General features: G+C 41.2%; 3 protein-coding genes across 4 annotated transcripts; 2 read left to right on the plus strand and 1 right to left on the minus strand.

The window, feature by feature from the left end:
- Window positions 1–216: 216 nt before the first annotated feature.
- Window positions 217–10,520, plus strand: napab (N-ethylmaleimide-sensitive factor attachment protein, alpha b). 2 transcript variants are annotated; one of them, XM_061719827.1, is made up of 11 exons: window positions 217–422; window positions 1,694–1,773; window positions 1,855–1,971; window positions 8,602–8,648; window positions 8,743–8,820; window positions 8,924–8,979; window positions 9,074–9,158; window positions 9,236–9,340; window positions 9,427–9,495; window positions 9,859–9,909; window positions 10,279–10,520. In XM_061719827.1, exons 1-11 carry the CDS (start codon window positions 325–327, stop codon window positions 10,378–10,380), a joined length of 888 nt encoding a protein of 295 aa, XP_061575811.1. In that variant the 5' UTR covers window positions 217–324; the 3' UTR covers window positions 10,381–10,520. The 2 variants fall into 2 exon arrangements, with proteins under 2 accessions (XP_061575811.1, XP_061575810.1); XM_061719826.1 differs by having other exon boundaries at window positions 1,694–1,971.
- Window positions 10,521–11,508: 988 nt separating this feature from the next.
- On the plus strand, window positions 11,509–18,331 carry b3gnt2l (UDP-GlcNAc:betaGal beta-1,3-N-acetylglucosaminyltransferase 2, like). The gene is made up of 2 exons (XM_061719825.1): window positions 11,509–11,687; window positions 14,193–18,331. Exon 2 carries the CDS (start codon window positions 14,329–14,331, stop codon window positions 15,553–15,555), a length of 1,227 nt encoding a protein of 408 aa, XP_061575809.1. The 5' UTR covers window positions 11,509–11,687; window positions 14,193–14,328; the 3' UTR covers window positions 15,556–18,331.
- bckdha (branched chain keto acid dehydrogenase E1 subunit alpha) lies at window positions 15,795–25,181 on the minus strand. Its single transcript, XM_061719828.1, has 8 exons — window positions 24,916–25,181; window positions 22,071–22,247; window positions 21,874–21,960; window positions 21,678–21,786; window positions 20,798–20,959; window positions 20,480–20,686; window positions 20,250–20,391; window positions 15,795–16,672 (listed from the first exon to the last, which is right to left on the minus strand). The coding sequence occupies exons 1-8, from the start codon at window positions 25,027–25,029 to the stop codon at window positions 16,330–16,332; spliced, it is 1,341 nt and encodes a 446-aa protein (XP_061575812.1). The 5' UTR covers window positions 25,030–25,181; the 3' UTR covers window positions 15,795–16,329.
- Window positions 25,182–27,077: the final 1,896 nt, after the last annotated feature.

The following is a 27,077-nucleotide window of genomic DNA, read 5'->3' on the forward strand; positions in this document are numbered from 1 at the left end:
CCGGGAATTAATAACAGTGTTTACACTAATTTGTCGTAGCATTCATTCCCGTTTAGATCTCTGAACAGAATTAATTATAGGCTAAATCTGATTAAAAAAACACACACACACAAAAAAAAGGACGTCAAATTTAACCGCGTTCATAAAAACCGTCGGCGTCAGTATCTTTGGGATTGCCGTTTTCACGGAGAGCACTTGAACGCGGCGGCGGCGTCACGTGACTCTCTGCGGCTGGTGATGTGACAACGCTGCTGCGTTAGCAAGTTCTGTTGACTTTTACATTTTCCTCGCTCGTCGTCAGACTCAAGACAAAGGGACACGAAAATGGACAACACCGGGAAAGAAAAGGAGGCTATAGCCCTAATGGCTGAGGCGGATAAGAAAGTGAAGTCGTCCCAGTCGTTTTTCGGGGCGATGTTTGGGTGAGTTAGCTGACGCGTGTGTCTAGCCCAGGGCCAACTATGCGGAAGGCGAATATCAGCTGTTTTCACAACATTTAATGCCAGAATAAACACACCAGACCTAGCTGCATCTCTGAACAGCTGATCTATCTTTGAGTTACAGTCTGGGATGCGTATTTGCTATCTCTCCTCGGATCAGTGCCTGTTAAACAAGACTGTAAACAGATGGTGTAATTCACTGCAGCAGTCGTGGTTATTATGACACCTGGAGACATTTGGTTACTGTAATATAACACTGTTGTGTCGGAAACTGCAGTCTATAATGAGGGTTTCAGTATAAATTGCGACATATTCATGCAGTTGCAGGGCGTCACTGTTGTAGTGCCTCCTCTTGGTAAAGTAATTTAGTGCAAATCACATGCCAATCACGTTTATTTACCCTTACAAACTTGAACAGACTTGTGAGTTGAATCAGATTTACTATTTACCATTACTATCCTCCACAAAATCATTAAATCTGGGCAATTGATTCAACAATGTATACACTGAGCTCGGAAATGTGTAGTTGAATCTGATTGTCATTTGAACCATCATTGTGATATATTTCAACTCCTCTATGTGTATTAATATTTATCACTGAATGTATAGTCATCTAGTATCTATGTCCTCACTATTAAACACGGACATTACAAACAGTTCCTTTTATTATTTCTTTTGAAAATGTATCATCACTAACACTGAATCTGTTAAATATTATTAACTGTAATTGCATTTGTTTAACTTAACAAATGATTTGAAATATGTTATTTGTGAAAATATCCTCCTATTTGATATCTGTATTAATATTTATCACTGAATGTATAGTCATCTAGTATCTATGTCCTCACTATTAAACAAGGACATTACAAACATTTCCTTTAATTATTTATTTTGAAAATGTTATTCCTAACACTGATTCGATTAAATATGATTAACTGTAATTGCATTTGTTCAACTTAAATTAATTGAAATGTGTTATTTGTGAAAATATCTTCCTATTTGATATCTGTATTAATATTTATCAGTGAATTTATAGTCATATAGTATCTATGTCCTCACTATTAAACAAGGACATTACAAACATTCCCTTTAATTATTTATTTTGAAAATGTATCATCCCTAACACTGAATCGGTTAAATACGATTAACTGTAATTGCATTTGTTAGAATCAACAAATCATTTGAAACATGATATTTGTGAAAATATGCTTCTTCTTTTTTTTTTTTTATTCCTCTTGTGTTCTGTCACTCAGGGGTTCCTCCAAACTGGAAGAGGCCTGTGACATGTACGTGAGGGCCGCCAACATGTACAAAATGGCTAAAAACTGGTGTGGTAAGAGATTAATGACTCCTTTTAACCCATTCACATCAGTATGTGCTTTTATCCCTTTAAAATGTGATATTTTCTTTATAGCTGCAGGAAATGCGTTCTCCCAAGCTGCTCATCTTCACCTGCAAATGCAGAGCAAACATGATGCAGCGACTAACCTCATAGATGCTGGAAATGCCTTCAAAAAAGCAGATCCACAAGGTAAGCATCAATCATTACCTGGGTGGGGGGGGGGGGGGGGGGGGCTTCTCACACTTACTTATAATACTTGTTATGAAATGATATTGAATAATTCCCAAATTGAAATTATAGAGTACCAGTGCAATATCAAAATGATATTGAATAATACCTTAATAATTCCCAAATTGAAATTATAGAGTACCAGTTCTTATCAAAAGCAGAAATAATAATAATAAACATCACTTGACAAATTGTTGCTCAATAGGAAGTGCAGCTAGAGAGAGAAGTGTGTTTAAAATCTTAAGGAGACATTCATGAGTGGATGCGAGTGTTTGTAGCCTGGCAATAACTGTGCTGATGACATCACATGCAGCATCTGGCGGCATGTATGGAAACAAACAGGGAGGAGTTCAACATCTGGAATGCAGCGGTGCTCATTCCCAGTAATTAAAAACGCTGCGTTATATCAGTTCGTCTGAAGGTTTCCAAACCGTTAAAGTGGGCGTGGCTCGCAACATGCTAGCCCCCTGGTATTATTAGAAACTGTAATCTTTTAAGACGAGTTGAGTCTGAAAAACAGTAGAGTGTTTAGTGTGTTGTGACTTCATGGTGCAGCAATTTGAATCAATAAAATAATCGGAGGACATTCGGCAATGCAACAAATTTGGGAAAAGAGATGGCGTGAAGCTGGAACGGCAACAAAATCAAGAAACTGCTGTCTGCTCATACTGAGGAAAAAATGAGATGCAAGAAGAAAGCAGCAGGTGGATTTAGTCTCAGCTTCTCTTGATTCAGAGGTGAGACGGCTGCTTTGGTATAACCTGTTGCATGTAAATCAGGACCGGTCGGAAAGTCCTGCACTTCTTGTGAACACTGTGGATGGAGCCTGTAATGAAGAGAGAGGTGGCTGGAGCAGCCAGAAAGCTGATGTTGTGAAGTATCCTATTCATATCCTACTTGGCGCAAATTAGTTTGAATGTTTGCGTTATTTTATTGATATTCAAAGGTGTGTTGATTGGTCGCATTTCCTTTCCAGCACGGTGTAGCAGATTGGTAGATAAACATTTTTTTTGCTACGGATGGCCACTAGAGTGCGCCACTACAGAATTATCTAATTCTGAATGTTGTGTAAGCTTTTCTCATTTTGTGGTTACATCTTTCAAATTACATAAGCGACTCATTGTTCTTGATGCATCTTTTAAAGTAGTAAAGGGGGACATGCCAGGATTCGAACCTGCGCTGCCTGCCTACAGCCTTTGTAAATGGCGTCCACGTATAACTGCATTTAAAGTATTTTTTCCCCCAGTGCTATGCTTAAAGCAATTCTAATTTAAGATTGTAAAAGGGATGTTGTGGATTGTTGTGGCACTGATGAGGTGAATGGTAGACAAACTGACTTTCTGCAAGCTACTTTTGCACTTTGCAGTTCAGGACACACACACACAACTTTGCAGTTCAGGACACACACACACACACACACACACACACACACACACACACACACACACACACACACACACACACACACACACACACACACACACACACACACACACACACACACACACACCCTCCCTCCTGTAGTTCTTTATTTATTATTTTTATTCAAAGGTTTACTCATAAACGTTTCACAACCAGACAGAACGGCTGTTGGTCTGAACGCCAGCGTACTCCCAGCAGCTCTGAGGTGTGATTAGCTGCGCTTGTGCGTAACCGTGGAAACCGGGCCAGAAAATCCTAGACAGTTTTATTCTTTTACCAAGACAGACTAACAGCGAGGCAGTAAAAGGTCTCACTTCCGCAAGTTCACATCACTCTTTATGCATCCAGTGTTTCCCTCCAGTCATGTAAATATTACAGTCAGCATGTCCTCAGTTTGGAGATGACCAAAACTATGTAAAGGTGTAGGGTCAGCAGAAAAACTAAAAGTTCCTCTTTAGTAGTTAATAAGTTAATCAAAAAAGAGGTTTAAAAAAAGAAAAGAAACACTCATGGTTTTGAAATGCGTTCGGTAATAACTGCACACTTTTTTCCTCATTGGGTGAATGAGAGATGAAATGATAAAACGATCACATTTTCCCGTACTAGCAGATGGCGTTAAATGATGTAAGGTCACATGAGAATGGAAATACCAGAATGGTGACCCTCTATTGTTCTACCACAATAGGAACATGATACTGGATCAAATGAGCTGTTGGCTGATGATACTACTAGCTGGTAACGTGCTGATGAAGTTCACACCTGAAACATTCGGTGGCTAATATCAAAGCTGATAATCATCAGGACTACTATTGTCACACAATTGCCAGTTATGTACGTGGAAGACAGCGCTCGCTTGCCCGCATCTGCTTTTCAGCAGGATGCTGATAATCAGCCGACAGGTGAAGTTGGCCAGCGGGTTTGAGGTGTGACATCAGCGAAACTCAGAGAAAGTCACCAAGTGAACACAAGGGATTTTCTTTTTTCAGTCTCCCATGACTGTAAACTTGTTTCCTCTCTGCTTTTTGTGACGTTATAGTCCCTTAAAATAAATCAGATATACCCCTGCCGTCGTTTAACATCTTTGTTTAGGCTCCAAAAAAATCTGATTTGAAGCTATTACAGTTATAAAGAGTCAAGTTTGTCATCTTTACAACAAGAGTGAAGTCCACCAAAAAACTATTTCCCCCTTTCTTTTTCTTCTGCGTTCTCACCTAAGATTATATTACAGTTTATGGAAATTAGCAGGACATCTCTTTCACAAGTAGTCAGAATTGAGGCCTTTAACTTTTACATGATACATAAATCTTAAATCTGGAACCAGATAATTTATTTTTCTTAAACAAAATATGTCTTTTCAATGCTTACAAGAAAAGAGAGAAAAAATATAATGGTTTCAAACCTGATTTGTGGTGGGTTTTTTTTAAAATAAATACATAATTTATTTTCAAATAAGAAAAAGTCCTATGCAAAATATTCAATATCAAGAGCATTTGCTTTACAGTATTTAGATTTTTCTTCCCTTCTTTATCCTAAATAGCTTTTGTGATAGGAAATTAAAGCTTTATCACTGTTAAGGACACCACAACTTCTTTTGGAAAACAAAACAACCTTGTCTTCCTCTTTGAACATAGGATTTGCGAGTTTATCACTGGAAGTTCAGAATCAGAATCAGAAAAAGCTTTATTGCCAGGTCAGACATAAATCAGACGAGAGAACTTGACTCCGGTTTACACCGATGGCACCATTAATACGGACGCCATTTGTATGACAAGTTGTATGGAAGTTTATGATGTAAAAGACAAATATTTACATATTGATTGAAACAGTCATCAACCAGCGTCTTTAGTCATATCTGGATGCGCTGGCTTCAGTTTTGCTCCTGAAATGGTGAAAATATTCCACATATTAGCCGCTCCATCCATACATCCATTTTTGTAAAAGATTCTCGTCTGTGAAAGGGTCTGGACCCCCCCCCCCCCCCCCCCCCCCATTTACAGCTGTTACTGCTGTACCAAACAGATCGCAGCGAGGTGAGGGCACGGCTTAATGTGATTTATGCTCAAAACAGTCAAATACTCTGCAGAGCTGCTAATGACACTGAACACCGTGGATCAATGTGTTTTTACTGTGAACCTGTTCACTCATCAGCATTACCACTCCCCTCTTGCTCTGTCCGTGTCACGTGTCTCGTTCCTCTGACTGGCGTCCAGAGGTAGTTTCTTCTGCGTCTGTTGGACTTGGCCCCGTGGAAAATTACGAAACCACACCAAGTGTTTGAAGAGTATGGATGGGTGACCAGGCCGTTCAATCAGAGTTGTTTACTTAGAGACGCCTCAAGCATCGAGCCTCACGCCTCACGCCTCACCTCGGCTATTCATCATCTGCTACGCTGACAGCTGCAGGACTTTTTTGTTTGATCAAAGCTTCTTGTATTGGACACACCTGTGTTGGACACACCTGCTCATTCAAAACAATGGGGAAGTGTGTCCAAACTTAGTTTGTACTGTATATATGTATATGTGTTATTTTATTTATGTATGTATATATGTGTATATATGTGTGTGTGTGTGTGTATATATATATATATATATATATATATATATATATATATATATATATATATATATATACAGTATATCTCAAAAGTGAGTACACCCTTTAGATTTTTGCAAATATTCTGTCATATCCTTTCAGGTGATAACACTATCTTAATGAAACTTTGATATAACTTAAATTAGTCAGTGAGGCTTGAATAACAGTATAGATTTATTGTCCTTTGAAAATTACTCAGTACACAGCTGTTAATGTCTAAACAGCGGGCAACAAAAGTGAGTACACCCCATAATGAACATGTCTAAATTGTGCCCAAAGTGTCAATATTTTGTGCGACCACCATTGCTATCTAGCACTGCTTTAACCCTCCTGGGCATGGAATTCACCAGAGCTGCACAGGTTGCTTCTGGAATCTTCTTCCACTCCTCCATGACGACATCACGGAGCGCACGGATGTTGGACACCTTGCACTCCTCCACCTTCCTCTTGAGGACGCCCCACATGTGCTCAATTGGGTTTAGGTCTGGAGACAAACTTGGCCAGTCCATCACCTTAACCTTCAGCTTCTTCAGCAAGGCTGTTGTCATCTTGGAGGTGTGTTTAGGGTCATTATCATGTTGGGAAACTGCCCTACGGCCCAGTTCCCGAAGAGAGGGGATCATGCTCTGCTGCAGGATGTCACAGTATATATTGGAATTCATGTGTCCCTCGATGAAATGCAGCTCCCCAGTGCCGGCAGCACTCATGCTGCCCCAGACCATGATGCTGCCACCACCATGCTTGACTGTAGGCAAAACACATTTGTCTTGGTATTCCTCACCCGGGTGCCGCCACACACGCCGGACACCATCTGACCCAAACAGGTTTATTTTGGTCTCGTCAGACCACAGGACATGGTTCCAGTAACTCATGTTCTTGGATTCATTGTCTTCAGCAAACTGTTTGCAGGCTTTCTTATGCATGGGTTTCAGAAGAGGCTTCTGTCTGGGGAGACGGCCATACAAACCGATTTGATGCAGTGTGCAGCGTATGGTCTGGGCACTGACAGGCTGACATCCCACTTCTGCAACGTCTGCAGCAATGCTGGAAGCACTCGCACGTCTATTTTTGGAAACCAACCTCTGGATATGACGCTCAGCACGTGGACTCAACTTCTTTGGTCAACCCTGGCGAGGCCTGTTCCGAGTGGAACTGGTCCTGGAAAACTGCTGTATGATCTTAGCCACTGTGCTGCAACTCATTTTCATGGTGTTGGCAATCTTCTTATAGCCAAGGCCATCTTTGTGAAGCGCAATAACCCTTTTTTTCAGCCGCTCAGAGACTTCCTTGCCATGAGGTGCCATGTTTTCCAGCATTCAGAGAGAATTGTGCCCAAAACACCAAATTTAACAGCCCTGCTTATCATTTACACCTGAATCCTTGTAACACTAACGAGTCACATGACACCAGGGCGGGAAAACAACATCATTGGGCACAATTAGGACATGTTCACTATGGGGTGTACTCACTTTTGTTGCCAGCTGTTTAGACATTAACAGCTGTGTACTGAGTAATTTAGGACAATAAATCTATACTGTTATTCAAGCAGCACACTGATTACTTTAAGTTATATCAAAGTTTCATTAAGATAGTGTTATCCCCTGAAAGGATATGACAGAATATTTGCAAAAATCTAAAGGGTGTACTCACTTTTGAGATATACTGTATATGTATATGTATATGTATATGTATATATATGTATATATCTGTATCTAGGAAATGTGTTTGACTTGAAACGATCTTGATATTGACCATAAAAGAATAACTTAGACCATAAACAAGGAGAGCAGAGGATCTGTTAATTGAGGATGCTGAACTCTTAGTCTCAGTTAGAGGATTTAGACTAACTTTAGTTGAAAGTTGTCTGATTTAAAATTAAAAAAAATAATAGATTTTATTTCCTGGTTCAGTGGATTATTCATTAAGAACGAGAATAATGTGCACGCTTGTAAAAGTTTGCTCAGAGATTCACAGGGTCAAACAGACACTTGTGTCCCCTCCTGCAGGATGATGAAGGCTGTCAAGTTCACAACTAAAAAGATTAAACAGCAAAAACTAAAATAGAGCAGGAGAGATAAATGCTCAAAATTGAAGTTTCGGGGATTGATTGCATTATAAGCAGCGGCAAATGGAAAGGGTGAGAAGTTCATTCAGGACAGACTAGGAGTGGACTCACTCTGTTTCCACATCAAGAGGAACCAGTTGAGCTGGTTTCAGGTATGTCCACATAGACTGATCCTTGGCCATTATGGGAATGTGCCAGTAATCCCTCAGACCGGCCGGAGGAGGCGGGTGGGGAGAGGCCGGTCTGGGTTTCTCTGTTAGGCGTCTGTTTCCGCGTCCTGGACCGGGAGTTGATGAAACTTTGATGGGTTTGTGTGTTTGCTGGCGGATTAAGTCGATGCTTGAAATTACATCCCAAGCAGTGGTCCATTAAGGGCAGGATCCTCCCCATAAACATTACCACACGTTACTTCCTATGTTGAATTTTATTAAAGTTTGTTCTTGCTTTCTTTATATTATTTAAAGTTACTGAATACGTTTACTGATTTGTTTTCAAATGATTTCTCTCAACAGAGGCCATAAACTGCCTAAATAGAGCAATTGAGATATACACAGATATGGTGAGTTCAGGGAGCTCTCAGAGTTTCGTAAATATTTTATCTTAGTCAATTTGAAAGATCTGCATTTTAAAAATAATTTTAATTGACGTTTTAGGGACGTTTTACCATCGCAGCAAAACATCACATCACCATCGCTGAGATATACGAGACGGAGCTGGTGGATGTCGACAAGGTCGGGAAAACCACTTTTTTATTTTTCATTTCTTTCTAAACATGAGTTGAGTAACTGCACGATTACTTTCATTAACTTTTGTTCAATTTAATTACACTTTCAGGCCATTGCTCATTATGAACAAGCAGCAGATTATTATAAAGGAGAAGAATCGACCAGGTAATTGTTTTTAAATGAGCAATATTGTCTTTGGGCTTTCAGAAAAAGTTACGGCCCGTGTATTTACTGAGAAATGTGTTTTGTTTGTTTCCAGTTCAGCGAACAAGTGCCTCCTGAAAGTGGCGACCTATGCAGCTCAGCTCGAGCAGTACCAGAAAGCCATTGAGATCTACGAGCAGGTGGGAAGATAATTGAGGCGCCACTTGGCTTTTCAAGGGTTGCAGTTGTAAAACAAACGCTGCTTCTTGTATTTCAGGTTGGAACCCACGCGATGGACAGCACGCTCCTGAAGTACAGCGCCAAAGATCACTTCTTCAAGGCAGCTCTCTGCCACTTCTGTGTAGACATGCTGAATGCAAAGGTGAGCGGCGCAGCGTGACGGGCGTCTTCTCCGGACCCGCTGTAACCCGAGCTCCTGTCTTTAAACGTGACTCTGTTGTCTCCCAGCTCGCTGTGCAGAAATACGAAGAAATGTTCCCAGCGTTTTCAGACGCTCGAGAATGCAAGCTGTTGAAGGTACGCATTGGTCTTATCTGGAAAAACTTCAGCCAAATCATTAAAAAATTAAAAAAGTCCCATAAACAGAAAGAGAGGAGTTAAATTCTTTAAGAAATAAACCTTTTAGCTCCCAAAGGATGCTTTCACTCTTGTTTCTCTTTAAAAAAAACAACCTTATTACAGGTGGCTGAGAGCATGTATAGGATTTTAATTGGGCTAATACTTGATGAGGAATGGAAAAGAGAACTTGTCTAGTGTTTAGGAAGTGTTAGTTATAAATGAGTTTGACACATGGGTTCTCTATTTGAACATTGCTGTGTACGAGGGACCTATCTGATGTACACATTTCAAGCTTGTTTTCTTTTCCTTCTTCCTTACCAGAAACTTCTAGATGCCTATGAGGAACAGAACGTGGAGGCCTATACTGACTCTGTAAGTGGGGATGGTGTGTTTTGTTTTTGCATGAGGCAGAGTTGAAGAGCCATCCTTTTGTTTCTGGAGCAGGGGCTTAAACTCCTGAACTTTACAGACCCTTTTTGCGAAACGGCAGCACCATAAACTACAGCATAAATGCTACAGATGATGACATTAAATACTGGATTTATAAACTGATGGTATAATGCTCCCAGGGAGGTTTATTTGCCTTCCTGGAATAATTCACTTCCTCATAGATGTGTATCTATGGTATGAAAGCAAACTGATGTCAAACAGGTTTATCCACATTTCAGGGACATCTTTCCATTCCTGTTTATTTAATTGTAATAATTGCTATTAACTGGTGATTATTTTGAACAATTTCAGGTGAAGGAATTTGACACAATTTCTCGGCTGGACCAGTGGCTCACCACCATGCTTCTCCGCATCAAGAAGACGATACAGGACGACGAGAGCGACCTCCGCTGACTCTCCTCCCAGTTTCCCCTGAAGCCGTCAGGAGCCGCCTCGCGCCCGACTTCTTGCCTTGATCTTCTCACTTCCATTCAAGCCTCATTCTTAACGTCATGAGCCCTCGTACCTCGGTTTCCTTCCTGCCATCTGCAGTACCCCCCCCCGGCCCCCCTTTGAATCCAGTCAATACATCGCTCCCAAGCATTTATATATACCGTAGGGAAGAACACTATTTTGCCGAATTCTCTATGTACACTTAATGTTTGTCTTATATTGTTATGCTCCAGGTATGAGCCCGCAAGAATTGTCACAAGATTTATAATTGGGCTATGATACCAAATACCAGCATACTTGTAAAATAAAATTTTTATTTTCATTGTAAAACGATGGATGACAGGATACCAACCTACTAACAATTTAACCAAGTATATTTTCCAAAATGCTCTTTAGAATAAACTAAAATTGGGGATATTGACTCAATATCTTTTTCTTCTTTCTTTTTTCTCCTGGTTTGAGTGCTAAGGAGTGAAGACATATCAGGGCACTTAAACGTATTAAAACGGCTCTTCATTTCAGCTGCAGGACTCCTCTGAGAGCAGAGTCCTGGATTTTTCCACAGCAAATATTCCTGCTGCCTTAAACTGTTCTCAGGACATGGGCAGCAAGATTTGACGATTATATAATTATAATAATAATTATGGTGCTTTTGGAAGCATTAAAACTTGTGACAATACCTGTTTGTTTGTTTCCCCCCTCCATTTAAAGTGTTTTTATTCCAGAAAAACAAATAAACACTTAAAGGCTCCACGATTTTGAACATTTGCATGTTTGGGAGTACACGAGAAAACAAAGACGTTTTCCACTTTATAGAAATGTTAGAAATATAGATTATTTTTTTCTTTTTGTATTTCTCATGAACAGGTTGGGGAAAAAAAAAAAAACATGTTCGTGGCCTGTAAGAAATGCAATACATTTATGAAAAATGAGCTTTACTGATCTGAACACTGTGCTCACATTCTCTCCCGGTGGTTTCGTCAGACAGTTGATCTTATAAATAATTTGTGATGTTTCCTTGTGAAATGTTTGAATAAACCTGTTTGAGTACAGCATCCTGGGTGTGGCCTCCACCTACCTTGTGTTGGGTATCACCTGAGCTCTCAGTCAGGTCTGGACCTGCATGTTGGCTCACTCCTCCACCGGCTGCTCTTCAGGGAACTTTATCATGCAGGTAGTTTCACCTGCAGACCCGCTGGGAGGACCTGAACATCTGACAAATCTGCCTTTTTATTCTCCTGTTTTGGACGGGGGCCATCACCTGCTTAGTAAGTGTTTATTTTTGTTTTTGTTCCCCTTCCAATTTTCTTGTAAAATGATCTGTATGGTCTCAAAGCAGCGTCCTGGTGTTTAGTTGAGATGGTTATACTTAAGGCTGATTTATGGTTCTGCGTTACACCAACGCAGAGGCTACGCCGTAAGGTACGCGGCGACGCGCACCCTACGGCGTAGGCTCTGCGTCGATTTAACGCGGACCCTAATTTAGGCTTTAAATATGATAAGTTAATCACATTTGAAGGACTTTAGGTTCCTTAAAACTGCCACCAAGCCATGCCTGGCTCCACAGAGCCCAGGTAAAAGCCCAGGTAAGAGCTCAGGTGAGCTCCTACCTGCGGTGCCGCTCTGATCCGAGGCGCGTCTCGGGACTTTGCTCCGTCGTTAATTCTCAGCCGCTTTCTCCTAATTAAACACCGGGGAGCGGTTTGTGTGCAGCTGCATCCCAGTAGAGAGAACCTGTTTTCTAAGACCACATAATCCCCAAACTCTCAAATTAATGTAACTTTATTTAAGTATAAAATTAACATGATCTTTTTGTCTTAAATGACCAATGTCAAATACATGTATCTGGCTACTACATCTGTCTAAAGCGCTTAGAGCTGAAAGCTCTTCTATAGATATCTGAAATTATCTTTGAACTTTAATAATTCTCTATAAAAGGTCCAGAGAACTTTAATGATCTAAAGACGATGTGTTATTGATTTTACTGGCAATAGCCTTTTAGGTTTAATCTTAATGATAAGAATATTTGGTTAGATGATGTTGTGCATGTTCGTGGCGTCATACAGATAAAACATACAAATACTTTAGCCATGTTTGGAATAAAAACCAGGGAGACTGAAAGTGTGAACTGGTGACCCGGGTGCGATAATAACCTGTGGACAAACCCAGTCAGGACCCGTATTTGCTGCCCACATATAAATGATGGACGGGGTGTTTTAGTAAAGAACTGAATAACAGAGTGCTTTATAAAGAGCAAAACGACTATATCTTGTGTAGTAGATTAGATAAAAAATATCCAGCAGAAAGGATTTCATTGTCCAAGATTTGTCTTTTTTTCTGTAGTAATTTGGCTTGAGAGAGGAAGATTTTTTTTTTTTAACATTCTTTTATTATACATTTTTTAAATTATACATGTCCAGGGAAGAATATTGTTTTTAAAATAAATAAAATCGCTGTTCAAGATTGATCTAAAATGGAAATCAAATATTACTCTGAATGCTGATGCTCCTACCAGGGGCTGATCTACAGGGGGCCATGTCATTATCTTTACCGTTTCTAACCTCATTCTCTATGAGGGATTCTGACTGGGCGGGGAGGCTATGATAATGAGGCTCTGTGCTGATTGGCTGCCTGAAACGATGAATGACGCGATACATCGCTACAAAAAAATGGTGGAAGCTCCGGCCGGCAGAGTTAAGGCTGATTTATGGTTCCGCGTTACACCAACGTCGATTTAACGAGGAACCATAATTCAGGCTTTATGCGAGCGAGCATCAGCGACAAAATCGATTCCATTGCTTTATTTTCTATTGGACTGTCCTAACTGGCCACAGCGCAGCGTGCCGTTTTGAGCTGGCCGTTTCCTGTCGCTCGCGTTGAAAGCCGGTTGAAAGCGCTGTAGGAAACAGTCATGGATGAGGAACGGCTGATCCAGTTAGTTGAAATGAGAAGTTATCTCTATGATTCCTCCTAATTTCACTACAAAAACCTCAATAAAGTGGCAGCTGCTGGAGGGAGATGGACAGAGAGCGTCCGATGTCACGCAGTGCTTCGCGATAGCCGGACGCTCACATGCAGTTACACGGTTTTATAGTTGTAGCCGTGGTTTGCATTTTGGTTACGTAACGAAAATGCGCCAAATCTGAACGGCTCGTAGAAGCCACATCAGACTGGACGGCTCATCCGGGCGGCTGTACAGACACTGCAGAATTTGGTTGCTTTCCTCCTTCTCTGAGTTGGCAGGCTGAGGAGAGACCACTTTATATATGTTAAAGCAAGAAAAAACATGTTTTTCATAATAGGTCCCCTTTAAGTTTAAGTCAAAGTTACATTTATTTACATTTATTATTGAAGTTAGATTTTAACCAGGAACTAACCACCAAGGAGACTGTTCAGTATGTCTGTTAACTATTAGTCAACACTGTTATCTCTGAATTGCAGGTGTATCGCAGGGCCAAGTCATTTTAACAAGTTTACACGTTCACATGTCACACCTGACATTTCTCACGCTCAGAATCTCTCAGCCAATCAGAAAAGAGATTTTTTTTTTTTTTTTGTTGCCGGCTAAGGTCTGAGTTTCAGCCTCAAGCCCTTCTTCCCCTGTAATTTAAAGATGCTCCCCAAAACCCTCAAAGTTCACATAGCGATTAGAATCTCCTCCTAGTGTGCTGACGTCCTCCCGCCACCCCCCTTGTTAGAAATGATTCTCGCTGAGTTAGACCTTGTTGGCGCTGAGTTGATTTGCATTAAAGTTTTATCCTCCTGTTCCACAGATTAATCCTCGTGCGGCGTCACCTCCGCCTGGCAGGAGCTGCAACCTGATAACATCACATCACAGTTGTTTCCCTTGAAAGATGATCCACTTTTAGAACAAACCAGCCCACAGCTTTGTTTACCTACCTGGAGCCAATGAGGCGTTTTCAGACCTACAGCGCCATGGCCGTCATCGCCACCCTGTTCCTGCTCCTGTTCTACTCCAACCTGCACCTGGACACGACCAACGCCGTCCAGTCTGGTGACAGAGCTGCCACGACTCCCGTCAAGCAGAAGTCCATCCCCTCAACGACCCCAGTGCACTACAACATAACCATTTCTAAAGAACTGAGAGAGTTGATCCCTCAGAACGGAGCCTATTGGAACCGCCTGTTGCACGCGTTCATAAAGAAATCTGACAAAGACACGGATTTCTTTAGAAACAGGTACAAGTGGTCCGGCTGCGCGGACAGTCAGGGGTCCCTGCGCCTCAACATTCACGACTTTAACTCCTACTCCGCCATCCTGCAGTCTTTCTTGCAGCACATGAACTGTAAGTCCCCTCCCATCTTGATAGATCAACCTGAGATGTGCGTCTCCGCTGGCAACGGACAGAACCTCCTGCTTTTCGCCATCAAATCCACCCCTGGAAACTTTAAGGAGAGACAGGCGGTGCGAGAGACGTGGGGGAAAAACAAGACGTATGGCAATGGGCCGGCGGTGCGGACGGTGTTCCTCCTGGGCAGCGCCTCACCTGACGACCCGGACCTCAGCGCGCTGCTGTCAGTCGAAGCCGAACACTTCAGGGACATCCTGCAGTGGGATTTTTACGATAGCTTCCTCAACCTGAGCCTCAAAATGGACTCATTACTCCACTGGACACTAAAAAACTGTCCCCAGGTCTCCTTTGTTTTCAGCGGGGATGATGACGTTTTTGTCAACACGCCTGCGTTGATCAGCTACGTCAAGTCTCTGGAGGCTTCTAAAGCGTCCGAATTGTACGTGGGGCACGTCATTAGCCAGGCTAGCCCCCTCAGGGACCCGAGGAGTAAGTACTACATCCCGCTGAGCTTCTACGACGGCCCGTATCCCGCCTACGCCGGTGGAGGAGGCTTTCTGTTCTCCGGAGCGCTGCTGCACCCCCTGTACCTGGTTTCACACGTCATCCCCTTCTTCCCCATCGATGACGTTTACTTTGCGATGTGCGCTAAAGCTCTGGGAGTTTCAGCTGAAGCACATTCGAGATTTCAGACCTTTGACATCAAGGAGCAAGATCGAGAGAACGTGTGCATACACAAAGATTATCTTCTGATTCACCGGCGCACCCCTCAGCAGATTATACGACTGTGGAAAGGCATCAACAACCCCTTACTGACGTGCTGAACCTGAGCCGGGACTAACGTGGGCTGCAGGACTTGTAAATATAATAAATTGTTACTAGGGTTGTTTTTTCTTTTGTAAATAATGTTTTTAAATGTGACTTCATGTCTGTGGGAAGATGTTTAAAGTTTGACTTCCAAATGAACATTTTGCATTGTTGTTTCCCTTTTTTTTGATAATTCCAGCTAAGGGGAAGTCAGTATTTAAATGTCATTTAACAAGAACAACAAAAAAGAGAGAGAAACAGTCTACAGTTTATTTTCAATAAAAGTCAGAGGTTAACGGATGTACAGTTTTAGCATTTATTACTGTGTGTAACAACATATCAGTAAACCAACCCATCTAAAACTGGGGTGTGTATTGGATACTACAAAGCACTTGATTAGAAAAGTTCAACTCGGCGGCAAACACAGAAAAAGGTTAAAGCACGGGTGTGATGACAGTAAAACCCCGTCGTCCAGCCTGGGGAAGACAGTTACAGCAGGGGAACAAACTTCTGGTTCCTCGTGATTGATTTGCATGTATATTTTGAAGAACTCGTTAAAAACAACACGGGAGATGCTGGAAATAACAAATGAATGTTGCATTTACTTGAATTTAAGGCACCAAAACCCCACAGAAATGAAGTACTTTGAAAGCTCTTGTGCAGAACGTCCAAACTGTTGCATGAGTACAGTGTGTGGTGGGTAGCAGCATGTCCCAGCTAGTCCTTACTTACTTTCGTTTTTGTTCGACAAACCGCAGCTTCTCCCATCACTCGCCGCTGCCGCGCTCCGGTTACTTGTCGTACAGGTCGAGTGGGTAGTGCTCTTTGTACTGCTGGACGTGCCTCCACAGGGATTCCTTCTGCTTGTCCAGGCCGGGCGTCATCTCCTCGTACACGTCGGTGAACATCAGGTCGGGGTTGGGCTTCAGGCGTCTCTCGGCCTTCTCGAACGCCTCCATCACCGTCTTGCGGGATTGCTTGCGCCAGCTCCTCTCGTCGTCCTCGCTCCACCAGCCGCGGACCGTCATGTAATGTCTCAGCCTGGAGATGGGATGGTCCTGCTTGTCCCAGTAGTTCACCTCGTCCACAGAGCGGTACGCGGAGCTGTCGTCACTAGTGCTGTGGTGGCCGACCCTGAGAGAGAAAACAACAATAACAATCTTAAGAAGACTTTAATATTTGAAACATACAGGACAGGAAGATTTCCTACAAAGAACCCTTTCATTTTTTATTACTAACACTACTTTTTTCAGGAGCTTATCACGACAAATGTCATCTCAAATCACTTCAAGAACAGTCATTCCAGATTAGACCAATTAGTACGAAGCCAATAAAAATATTAGCTACAGAAACCACCAGATTACAAAAAAAACCTTTCTTTGACACAATCCTCCGTCCTGAGCAAGCACCAGGAAGAAATCTCTGGCATAACGGCTTTTCACATAAAGATCTTTTACATTTGTGCGCATCGATTTGAGATAGTTTCGTGGTGGTGCCACCCCACAAACAAACAAACAAGAAAAAAAGATATTGCTGCAAATTTAAATACCCAAATTATGACTCGCCCACCTGCAAACATTTTGAATCACGCACATTTTGTTTCTAATTTAAAGGGGTCATCGGATGCAAAATTCACTTTTGTTGTCGTTTTGTAACAATGTGTTGAACGTGAATGCACACATCCATCCTATAATTTATTTACTTTTTTAATTACTATTAGGAAATCTCCGTTCTGAAATCAGGCTGTTCTGAGCGAGCCATCAACCTGGTCCGCCATTGTTTCAACGCCTGTCTCCAGAGCAGGATGTCAAGCGATTGAGGTGTTCTGTTCGTGGATGCTATAATGAACACCACGGTCATCTAATACTTCCTGAGATTTGAGCCACTGAAAACGTGGAGTGGTATGCCTTTTCAAAAATGTCAAATAGTTTGAAATCTGCACTTTCAAGACGAGTTGTGCCGCGACCCCAGCGAGGCTGCGTCCCACTGCTACTCTATTTTAAATTGGTCATGTGATTTGGATGCGCAGGTGCATCCGTGGACTCCAGAGGGTTAATACCTTGCTCAGTACGCTGCGCTGCCAGTACATAAAAAGATAAAGTGAAATTAATTCAACCAAACATTCAGAAACGTCCAGTCTTAATTGCTGAACTTCTTCTTAGTCCGATTCACATCGACACGGCTATGTCCTCAGAGCCTCCTGCTGCCAAACTTTCCATAAACTAAATCCTCAACGGTTGTCAAGGCAACACTCCACACGTGTTGTGTTTAAATGCCACAAGGGTGCACAGAAAAATTAACCAAAACAGGCTGATTTATGAGGAGCTGATTTTGACAAGGTAAAAAAAGTTTTTTTGTTTTTTTCTAACACTATCAGCAAGAATTTTTAATCAAAGTATATTAGTGAGTTTTCATTAAGACCCTAAAGAATCATGTGGACTTATGGTAAATGGGCTTCCGATGACTCCTTTAACATGAAAAATTGAACATTTTATCTTGTTTTTACCTCACAATTTCCTCACAAAGTTGAGACTGAGACATTTACCCGCCACAACACAAACTTTTACAAATCCTTATTGTACTTATGCGTTGTTTCATTTCAAATTCATACGCAAACTCAAAACTGATCATACGATTATTTTATAAAAAGGAGTTGCTGCTGAATATCCTGAAATTTTCACAGATGTGGAGGTTTTAACTTATAAAACTTGTACTTGGTCAAAAGTTAAAACAAAACGCACTTCAGGATTCTTTCTCTGCATTTACTTCCTCTGGTATTTTTTATTGTTAAATTTGAAAAAACTTAACTTAATCACAAATTAGCTGAGCTGTAACTCACAAGAGAACAGAGAAATATTAAATGTAGATTTTAATATTCTATAAAGAGTAAAAACACGGCAGTGATGACTACATCCTATCCAACAATGGGACACGACGGGATTCAGAGTCATTTTCATTCGCTGTGAATGTAACGTGACTTCTTCTTGCATTTGTGCTTCTCTGGAGGTGCAGTACTTCCTGTTCACCACTGGCATGAGAGTGGGTTCATTTGCATGTGTCACACTCACGGATATCACAAGAGGGACCACAGACCTGCCCGGGGCAGGAGTCACCCGACTCCCACTCATGCAAAAAATCTCTCCGACGCTGGAAACCCAAGTGACCTTCAAGTGGTCAAACAAATCAGCTAGTGTTTCACTGGTCCAATGATAATAAAAGACATGCTGCTGTGTTTGTTTGTTTACCGTATATATATATATATATATATATATATATATATATATATATATATATATAATTTTCTTGATATATATTTTCTTGCTTTCGTGCTACAAATGCAACCTATAGACATGAATAGGGATGCCCCGATACCGATATCGGGGCCGATACTGCTCCCATATGCTCGTACTTGCAAAAATTCTCCGATACCACTTCATTGTTGTTGTAGTTACTGGTTAGTGACTCTAGGGGAGATGTTGAGCCGCCCCGCGGCTCCCCGGGTGAGTGTGCAGCCTGACGGCGGAGCAGCCGCGGCTGCTCAGCCAGCTGTTCCGTGTTTCAGTTTGTTCTATCTTCCTTAATTATACAAACTGGACGGTTGAGTATTACCCTTACTCACAGGGAACTTTATTAAACACTCCACGTAACTCACAGTACAACGTAGTCTCATCGCAGGTACATCAACTGCGCATGTGCGGTGCTTCACCTGAAGCCGTCCGTGTGAAACAACATAAACAATCCCATTGTTACATTCCGGTTAGCCGCTAGTCGGCTAAGCTTAGCGTGGTGGTGGGAGGAGAGCGGTGCCCGTGGGTGAGACTGGCAGTGCCATTTCAGGCAAGATAGCGAAAATTAATGCAAGCGGGACGTCAGCAGTGTGGACATATTTCAAAATAAGGGACGACGACAGAAGCAAGACAGGACTGTCGGCTCGGCGCGTGGCCGTGGGGTGGTGCGCGCTCCCAGCGCGACTGGGCGGCGGAGGAAAACCCAGCTGAGTTTTGTTTAAAATTGAATTTCTTATGCAAATAAAACCTGTCTTCCAATTCATTGCATGGTAGTATTGTATCGGTACTCGGTATCGGCGATTACACAAAATAAAGGGGACCTATTATTATTTGCTTTAACATATATAAAGTGGTCTCCTCTCAGCCTGCCAACTCAGAGAAGGAGGAAAGCAACCAAATTCTGCAGTGTCTGTACAGCCGCCCGGATGAGCCGTCCAGGGTGATGTGGATCTACGAGCCGTTCAGATTCTGCTACGACGGGAGCGATGCGTGAAACCACAACCACAACTAACTCTGGCCGGAACAACAACTCCACCGGCCGGAGCTTCCGCCATTTTTCCGTAGCAGTGTATCGCGTCATTCAGGCAGCCAATCAGCACAGTGCCTCATTATCATAGCCCCGCCCACTCAGAATCCCGCATAGATAATGAGGTTAGAGAATGGGAAGATAAAGACATGGTTTAGAGGCTGAATTTCTAATTTATTTAGCAAAAACAATCAAAAGCTTGTTTTTAAGACATTCAAGGCCTGTTTAAAATAGGTATTAGATGCCATAATATGTCCCCTATAAAATACTCGTACTTGGTGGGAAAAAAAGGTATCGGGGCATCCCTAGACATGAACCACATAAAATAAATGATGATGATGATGCATCAGGATGGAGGAGTGTCAGCGTAAGTGTTATTCGACGTGTTGCCACTCGCCTGTAGGTCATCGCTTCTATCAGGAACGGCTGGTTTTCAGCCACAGCTCTGCGTCGGGCCTCCTTTGTAGCATTGTACACAGCAAACACGTCATTGCCGTCGACGCGGATGGACATCATACCATACCCTGGACCGCGTGCAGCTGTTCAAGCACAAGACAAAAGGTTATGCGCATAATAGGAACTTTGCATCTCAAACGGGCTTGGGCAGAATACCACACTCCGGCTCACCAATGCCATCTCCCCTGTACTGCTCGTTGGTCGGGGTGGAGATCGCATAACCATTGTTGCGACAGAAGAAAATCAGCGGGCACTCGAGGGTAGCTGAGAAGTTGAAGCCGGCGTGCGCGTCCCCTTCGCTGGCTGCTCCCTCTCCGAAGTAACAGATGACAGCGCGGTTCATGTTTTCTCTCTTGACCGCGTATGCAGCTCCAGCAGCTACAACAGACACGGGGGACAAACAAAACGTATGTCTACAAGTCCTTGCAGGTGGATTATTTAGAAAAACAAAAACAAAAAAATATGTTAAAAACCCACAGGTTTAAAGACCTTGTGGAATCTGCGTGGCCAGAGGAGAGGAGATGGTGACAAAGTTGAGATCTTTAGAGCCGTAGTGAACAGGCATCTGCCGGCCCTTCCCGAGGTCGTCCACGTTGGCGTAACACTGGGCCATAAAGAGATCCAGAGGAAAACCACGGTACAGCAGCACTCCTGTTGGGTCACGCACCACAAATTACTCTCAAGATAGAAGAAGCAGGTCAATGAATGATCCTGATTAAGTAATATTACTAATATTTTATTGCCAACATTGAAGCGGCCACAATGTTTTGTTACATGCATCACACACAAATTCTGCTGCTAATTTTAGATCGATTTTATTATTTTACTTCTTGTCTTATCATTTTATTTATTATTTTACCTCTTTTTCTCATAATTTTATTTACTGTACAATTATGTCTTGCTGCTTTTAATGTCGATGTAAAGCACCTTGAATCACCTTGTGTTGAATTGTGCTATATAAATAAAATTGCCTTGCCTAGATAGATGCAAATAAAGCTGTTTGAAGAATCTAACTTCAAGAGTTTTATGAAGGAGTGATGCGGTTTGAAAACCTCAATGACGAAAGCTGATACCACAGAAAGGGACATTGTTTGCTTAAGCAGCGGTGTTGTGTGGTGTTTTATTGCACCAGACCAACAAATGCACACCTGGTTTCAGAAGTTGTCTAACAAGGACACATTTTTGTGCCTTTATATTGTCATTACAATGAATGTGATTGCGCATGCAAGCTAAATTATGACATTTTAAGATTCAATTGGGTAAAATACTTTAATCATTATCAAAATACTTAAGAAACACTCCTATATACATATATGAAAAGAAATTATCACAGAAAAGTGTACTTATGATGATGCAGCCTGATCCTTACCGGCCTCTCTATATTGACCAAAAACCATGTCACTTGGATCAAGAGCAGCGGCGCTACCAACATGTGTTCCCTCCTCCCCATAATTAGTCATGTAAAAGGAGATTCGACCCTGTAATAGAAGCAAATTATGACACATCACATTTTTTCAATACTTTGTGTGAAAAATGTGATTAGGGGAGAAAAAAAAAGAACTTGCCTGTCTCTGAGACTCATAAAGAATTCGGTCCATCGTGTTCAGAAGCGTCATCTTCTGATAAAAGTTTAAAACGGTCTCTTTGGAGAGCTGGGAATGAAGGAAGCACACAACCAACCAAACATACACCAAATGAATGTCAAAGAGTCAGGAGGGAAATGTCGTATGACTACTGAGGAGAACGGGAAGGCTGGCTGCACCTTGGGGTCTTCAGAGTCGTTGATGATGTTGCCCTGCCGGTCCATCACACGGTACACCGGGATCCCAGAGATGACGTTGGGCTGGATGAACTCCAGCTGATCCACAAACTCAGCCGAAGCTCCAGGGAACTGCGGCTTTTCCAGGGTTGAGTCGAAGGGCTGCTGCTGCTGCACAACCTGAAGGATTGAATACAAGCGTTACTTTGTTAAAATATGTGCTAAAGAAATGAAAAAAAACAAAACAAAAAAAAACCAACGCAGCTTCGATATGGAACAAAAATGGAATTTCCTGCATGTCAAATTACATAAACATTTGACAAAATTACTTTTTCCCCATTTTTTAAAACCCAGCCAGAACAGTAGAGGTTGTATTTGCCATTTTTGGTGATTTACAATGTTTTGACACATGGTGACCAATACTCTGGACCATCATCAATAAGGTTTTAACAGTCCTTGGAGATTTAAAGACTAATTTTCTGTCCGCAGGTGTAGTGCAGTTGTCCTCCTGCGGGAGGGCCTCATTAATTGACCATGACACATGTAAATGTACTTTTTTCCATATTTTTTGAAGACAAAGGAAGACCATGAATTGAGAGGAATAAATAACAAATGAATGAAAACTTTTATTTTTGAAGTTTTCACAAGTATGCAGTTCTGCTTAATGTTGAGGTCTTTACCACCGTGAAATGCTTATAATTGGCCATTATTACTGTAGAAAAAAAAAATCTACAATTTTTGAAAAACAGAAAAAAGCAGACCCCCGTGACCCCGCAAGGGATAAAGCGGGTAAGATAATGGATGGATGGATGGATGGAGAAAAATTCCTTAGAAAAAAACCCATCAAATATTAATCCAGTTATAGTTTTTTTGTGTTCCTTATAAAGTTTCCCTTACAATTTTCCAGTTTTGTTGACAACCACTTTAAAACACACATAATACCTGAAAAGTGTAACTATACACGTTAAAATAAAAACAAACACAGAGCTGTCATGCAGATGTAGATGCAGATATTACACCGGTCATGAAATCACTACACTGGCTTCCAGTGAGTCAAAGGATAGAGTTTAAAATCTTACTGTTGGTCTGCAAAGACCTGAATGGTCTTGGACCAAAATACATGCTGGATCTGTTAGTTCCTATGAAGCTCCCAGACCCCTGAGGTTCATCTGGATCTGGTTTGTTGTGGTTCCAGAACCAGAACCAAGCAAGGTGAGGCAGCGTTCAGTTATTCTGCTCCTCACCGGTGGAACAAACTTCCTGTAGACCTGAGGTCTGCTGCAACTGTAGATCCTTTAAATCAGGCCTAAAAACATTACCGTTTACTGAAGCGTACTCTTAAATTAAATACTTACCTGCTGTACTCTACTGCCCTTATTTTTTAACAATTTGTGTTTTTATTATTTTACCCATTTTCTTATCATTTTATTTTTTATTTAAGCCTACTCTTTAATTAAATACTTTTTGAAAACCGCACAAAGTTATGGATAAGCCCTGAACGCATGCATTGTGAAGTAGAATTGTCAAATTGGTCTGATTCACCGCACGAATTGGCACAGATTACTTTGTAAAACTGTATTTGACCCGGTCTTTGTACGTTTTGACCATATAGAAACGTAATTCTTGCCATTTTAAGAATGTGATGATGTGGTCTGGACTCTACTGCCCTTACTTTTTTACAACTTGTGCTTTTTTAATTATTTTACCTCTTTTCTTATCATTTTACTTATTTTTTATTTATGTTTTAATTGTGTCTTCGCCGCTTTTAATGTTGATGTAAAACACTTTGAATTACCTTGTGTTGAATTGTGCTATACAAATAAACTTGCCTTGCCTAACATCTCTGCAGAAGCCTCACACCCAGGACACAGTCTGGTTGAACTCCTGCCCTCTGGACGACGCTACAGAGCTCTGTACGCTAAAACCTCTGGCACAGAGACAGTTTCTTCCCCCAAGATGTTGCTCTGATGAACTCTCATCACTCATAGAGCCTCAGAGTAATCAATCACTGTGCAATAATAATAATAATAATCACAATCATATGCTGTAACAATGCACCTTTCAATAACCATGTCTACCTCATACTGCTGCACCTTTCACTTTTTTCAATTGTATATATGTCAATAAGAGCTGTCATTTGTCTATTTACTGTACAGTGAGCGAAAATAACCGAGTCAAAGTCCCTGTCTTGTTTGACCTGACTTGGCCAAAATAAACCTGATTCTGATGTTCATCTCTAAATTATTTTGTTATTGGGATTCTGGTTTAGTATTATTTTGACCTAGAAAGTGGGGAAGATATATCTCCAGCAGGTTGTGGACTTCAAAGCCTTTCCCGATGAAACACTATGTGTAAACATGATTGTTGCTGCAGAACTTTAACCTTTATTAGAGTTTATTTCCTCTTCACGCCCCTTTCTCTGACCAATCAGGACGAGGCTACTCCTTTACGGCTGATTTATGGTTCCGCGTCACACCGACGCAGAAACTACGGCGTAGAGTACGCAGCCACACGCAACGTACGGTGCGCGTCGCCGCGTACCCTACGGCGTAAGCTCTGCGTCGATTTAACGCAGAACCATAATTCAGCCTTTAGCCGGTTAGCTCGTTGGTCCCCCGAGGTGTCAAAACACGACGTAGCTCTGCAAATATCGGCTCATTGCATACAAACCAGCTCCTCTGACAAAAAACATATACTCATAACTATGATATAGCACTGAAAAAAAAAAGATTTTGAGTTGAAAAAGCAGCAGAAGACACGTGACAGCTGCTAACAGAGCTAGCTCCCCAACGACCCCTTCAAAGGTCGTTTGAGTGTCCATGAACACGATGCAGCGGTGTAAGCTCACCCCGACTCTGAAGGCTCGGCATGGTGGGAGTCTGGACGCCGTCAGGCTCGCAGTCTGACGAGCGGCGTGAGAACACACACCGTACAGTTTAGTGAGGCTGCACACAGCCGCCATGGGGACTGCTCAAACACACTCTGCACAGGTGGTGAAGGGTAGTCTCCTACTATAGGACCTGCCAAATATAATGGATCTATCTATATGCACTTGTTCACTTTCCAGGTATCTGGATAAAGATAAAACAAAATAAATACAGAGCTCCCAACTCCGCCCCGACCACCGCGTCATGGAACCTTCAAAATAAAGTCCCTTCCCATGTGCCTTAACGAAACATTACTCTTTTTTCTCCTCAATTTAGCATAATAATAATAATAATAATAATAATAATAATAATAATAATAATAATAATAATAATAATAATATTTTTTTTGATTTATTTTATTTTTGAACATGTAAAAAAACTAAACAAAACAAGACTAATTATTTCGTTTATTTCGGCATGTTTATATAGACACATTTCATCTCTAGAACATTATACATTGCCTACTCAGCACATGACGAAAAGGGTACGGGAGAAGCTGACGCTTATCAAAGTCCCGCCCCGTTAAGAAGTCTAAGAAAACAAAAAAAACAACAAAGAATTTCATCCTTTAAAACTTGTTATCTTGATTTACATGTGTCAAAAAAGGAGTAGGAAGAGGTGTAAACTTATTTAGTCCTACCCCCATTCACTGATCATTTAACCTGTATTTATAAATATTCACACACTGTACTCACACTGCTAAATAACAGTATTATTATTATTATATACTGTAATTATACTCACACACATACTTGTACATGCATACATACTTACATATAGTTGAATATTTCTATATATTTGTAGTATGCCCATATGAATATTTATATAAATATACTTATTTACACTATACTGTATCTGCTCTATATCTATGTATATATGTACTTACACACATAATCACACCATACATACTAATACTACTACTGCTACTACTACTACTACTACTACTAATAATAATAATAATAATAATAATAATAATAATAATAATAATAATAATAATAAAATTAGTTAATAAAATATACGTGAAAAATATTTACTTGGTTCGAAGGCAAGAGCATCACTTCCGGTTAAGCCACATTGTGAGAGGGACCTGCATATTGTTGTAGTTTTACAACGACATTTAAACTTATTTTTAAATGGAAATACTTTAGGTTAGCCTTATTTAAAAAGCACCTTATCAAGCAGGATCGTCAAAATAAAATGGGTCTATATGCACTTGCTCACTTTCCAGGTATCTGATAAAATACCTGGAATAAAATAAAAGAGCTCCCAACTCCGCCCCAACCGCCGCGTCGGATGGAACCTTCAAAATAAAATCCCTTTTTTTATTTAGCAATAACATCACACTTTCACCACTTCATGAAAAAAATAATAACAATTACAAAATGAGAATAGCTAATAAAATATACGTGAAAAATATTTACTTGGTTCGAAGGCAAGAGCATCACTTCTGGTTAAACCACTTTTATAAACAATGTTGTAGTATTAGAACAACATTTACATTTCTTTTTAAATGGAAATAAGGAGCATGAGGCTCCTTTTAAGAAATTAGACTATAGCGCCGCCCTTCGCCACGACGGCCGTCGTGGGTACTGCAGCCAACAGTGAAGCCGGCACGGGAGAATGGGGAGAACGCGCATGCAGCGTCATGTGACGTCACATCCGCAGGACAGCGCGGGAAATTCCGGCCCGGAATTGCAGCACATTTTGTAGCACACAGCCTGTTCAAGGCAACGATGGGCAACGGAGAGATACACTAGAGCAGGGGTTCTTAACCTTTCTGACCTTGGGGCCCAATTTTTTCAGTACAGAGTGGCCCGGGGCCCATTAAATATAAACACTGTATAGCAGGGGTATTCAACTTTAAGAGGTCCATTTAGAGAAAATTTACTCAAGCGAAGGTCCAGAACATCATATATATATATATATATATATATATATATATATATATATATATATATATATATATATATATATATATATATATATATGTGTGTGTGTGTGTATATATTCAAGTAGCCTCATAGTTGTATCAACATCTGCATCTGACTGTTATATTAAAAAAGTACATATTTGCCAATTAACA

This window comes from Cololabis saira, chromosome 4 (assembly GCF_033807715.1).
Source record: "Cololabis saira isolate AMF1-May2022 chromosome 4, fColSai1.1, whole genome shotgun sequence".
Classification (NCBI taxonomy): Eukaryota; Metazoa; Chordata; class Actinopteri; order Beloniformes; family Belonidae; genus Cololabis; species Cololabis saira.

Bases quoted from the DNA above. Each gene is read 5' to 3' on its own strand.
- napab (XM_061719826.1), top strand. From the start codon at position 325: ATGGACAACACCGGGAAAGAAAAGGAGGCTATAGCCCTAATGGCTGAG. The intron at 9,159-9,235 runs GTGGGAAGATAA...CTTGTATTTCAG, and splicing joins CCATTGAGATCTACGAGCAG to GTTGGAACCCACGCGATGGA. The intron at 9,341-9,426 runs GTGAGCGGCGCA...GTTGTCTCCCAG, and splicing joins TAGACATGCTGAATGCAAAG to CTCGCTGTGCAGAAATACGA.
- b3gnt2l (XM_061719825.1), top strand. From the start codon at position 14,329: ATGAGGCGTTTTCAGACCTACAGCGCCATGGCCGTCATCGCCACCCTG.
- bckdha (XM_061719828.1), bottom strand. From the start codon at position 25,029: ATGGCGGCTGTGTGCAGCCTCACTAAACTGTACGGTGTGTGTTCTCAC. The intron at 20,960-21,677 runs GTAAGGATCAGG...GTGACCCAACAG, and splicing joins TGGTCAATATAGAGAGGCCG to GAGTGCTGCTGTACCGTGGT. The intron at 16,673-20,249 runs GCGAGTGGCAAC...TTTCTCTCTCAG, and splicing joins ATAGAAGCGATGACCTACAG to GGTCGGCCACCACAGCACTA.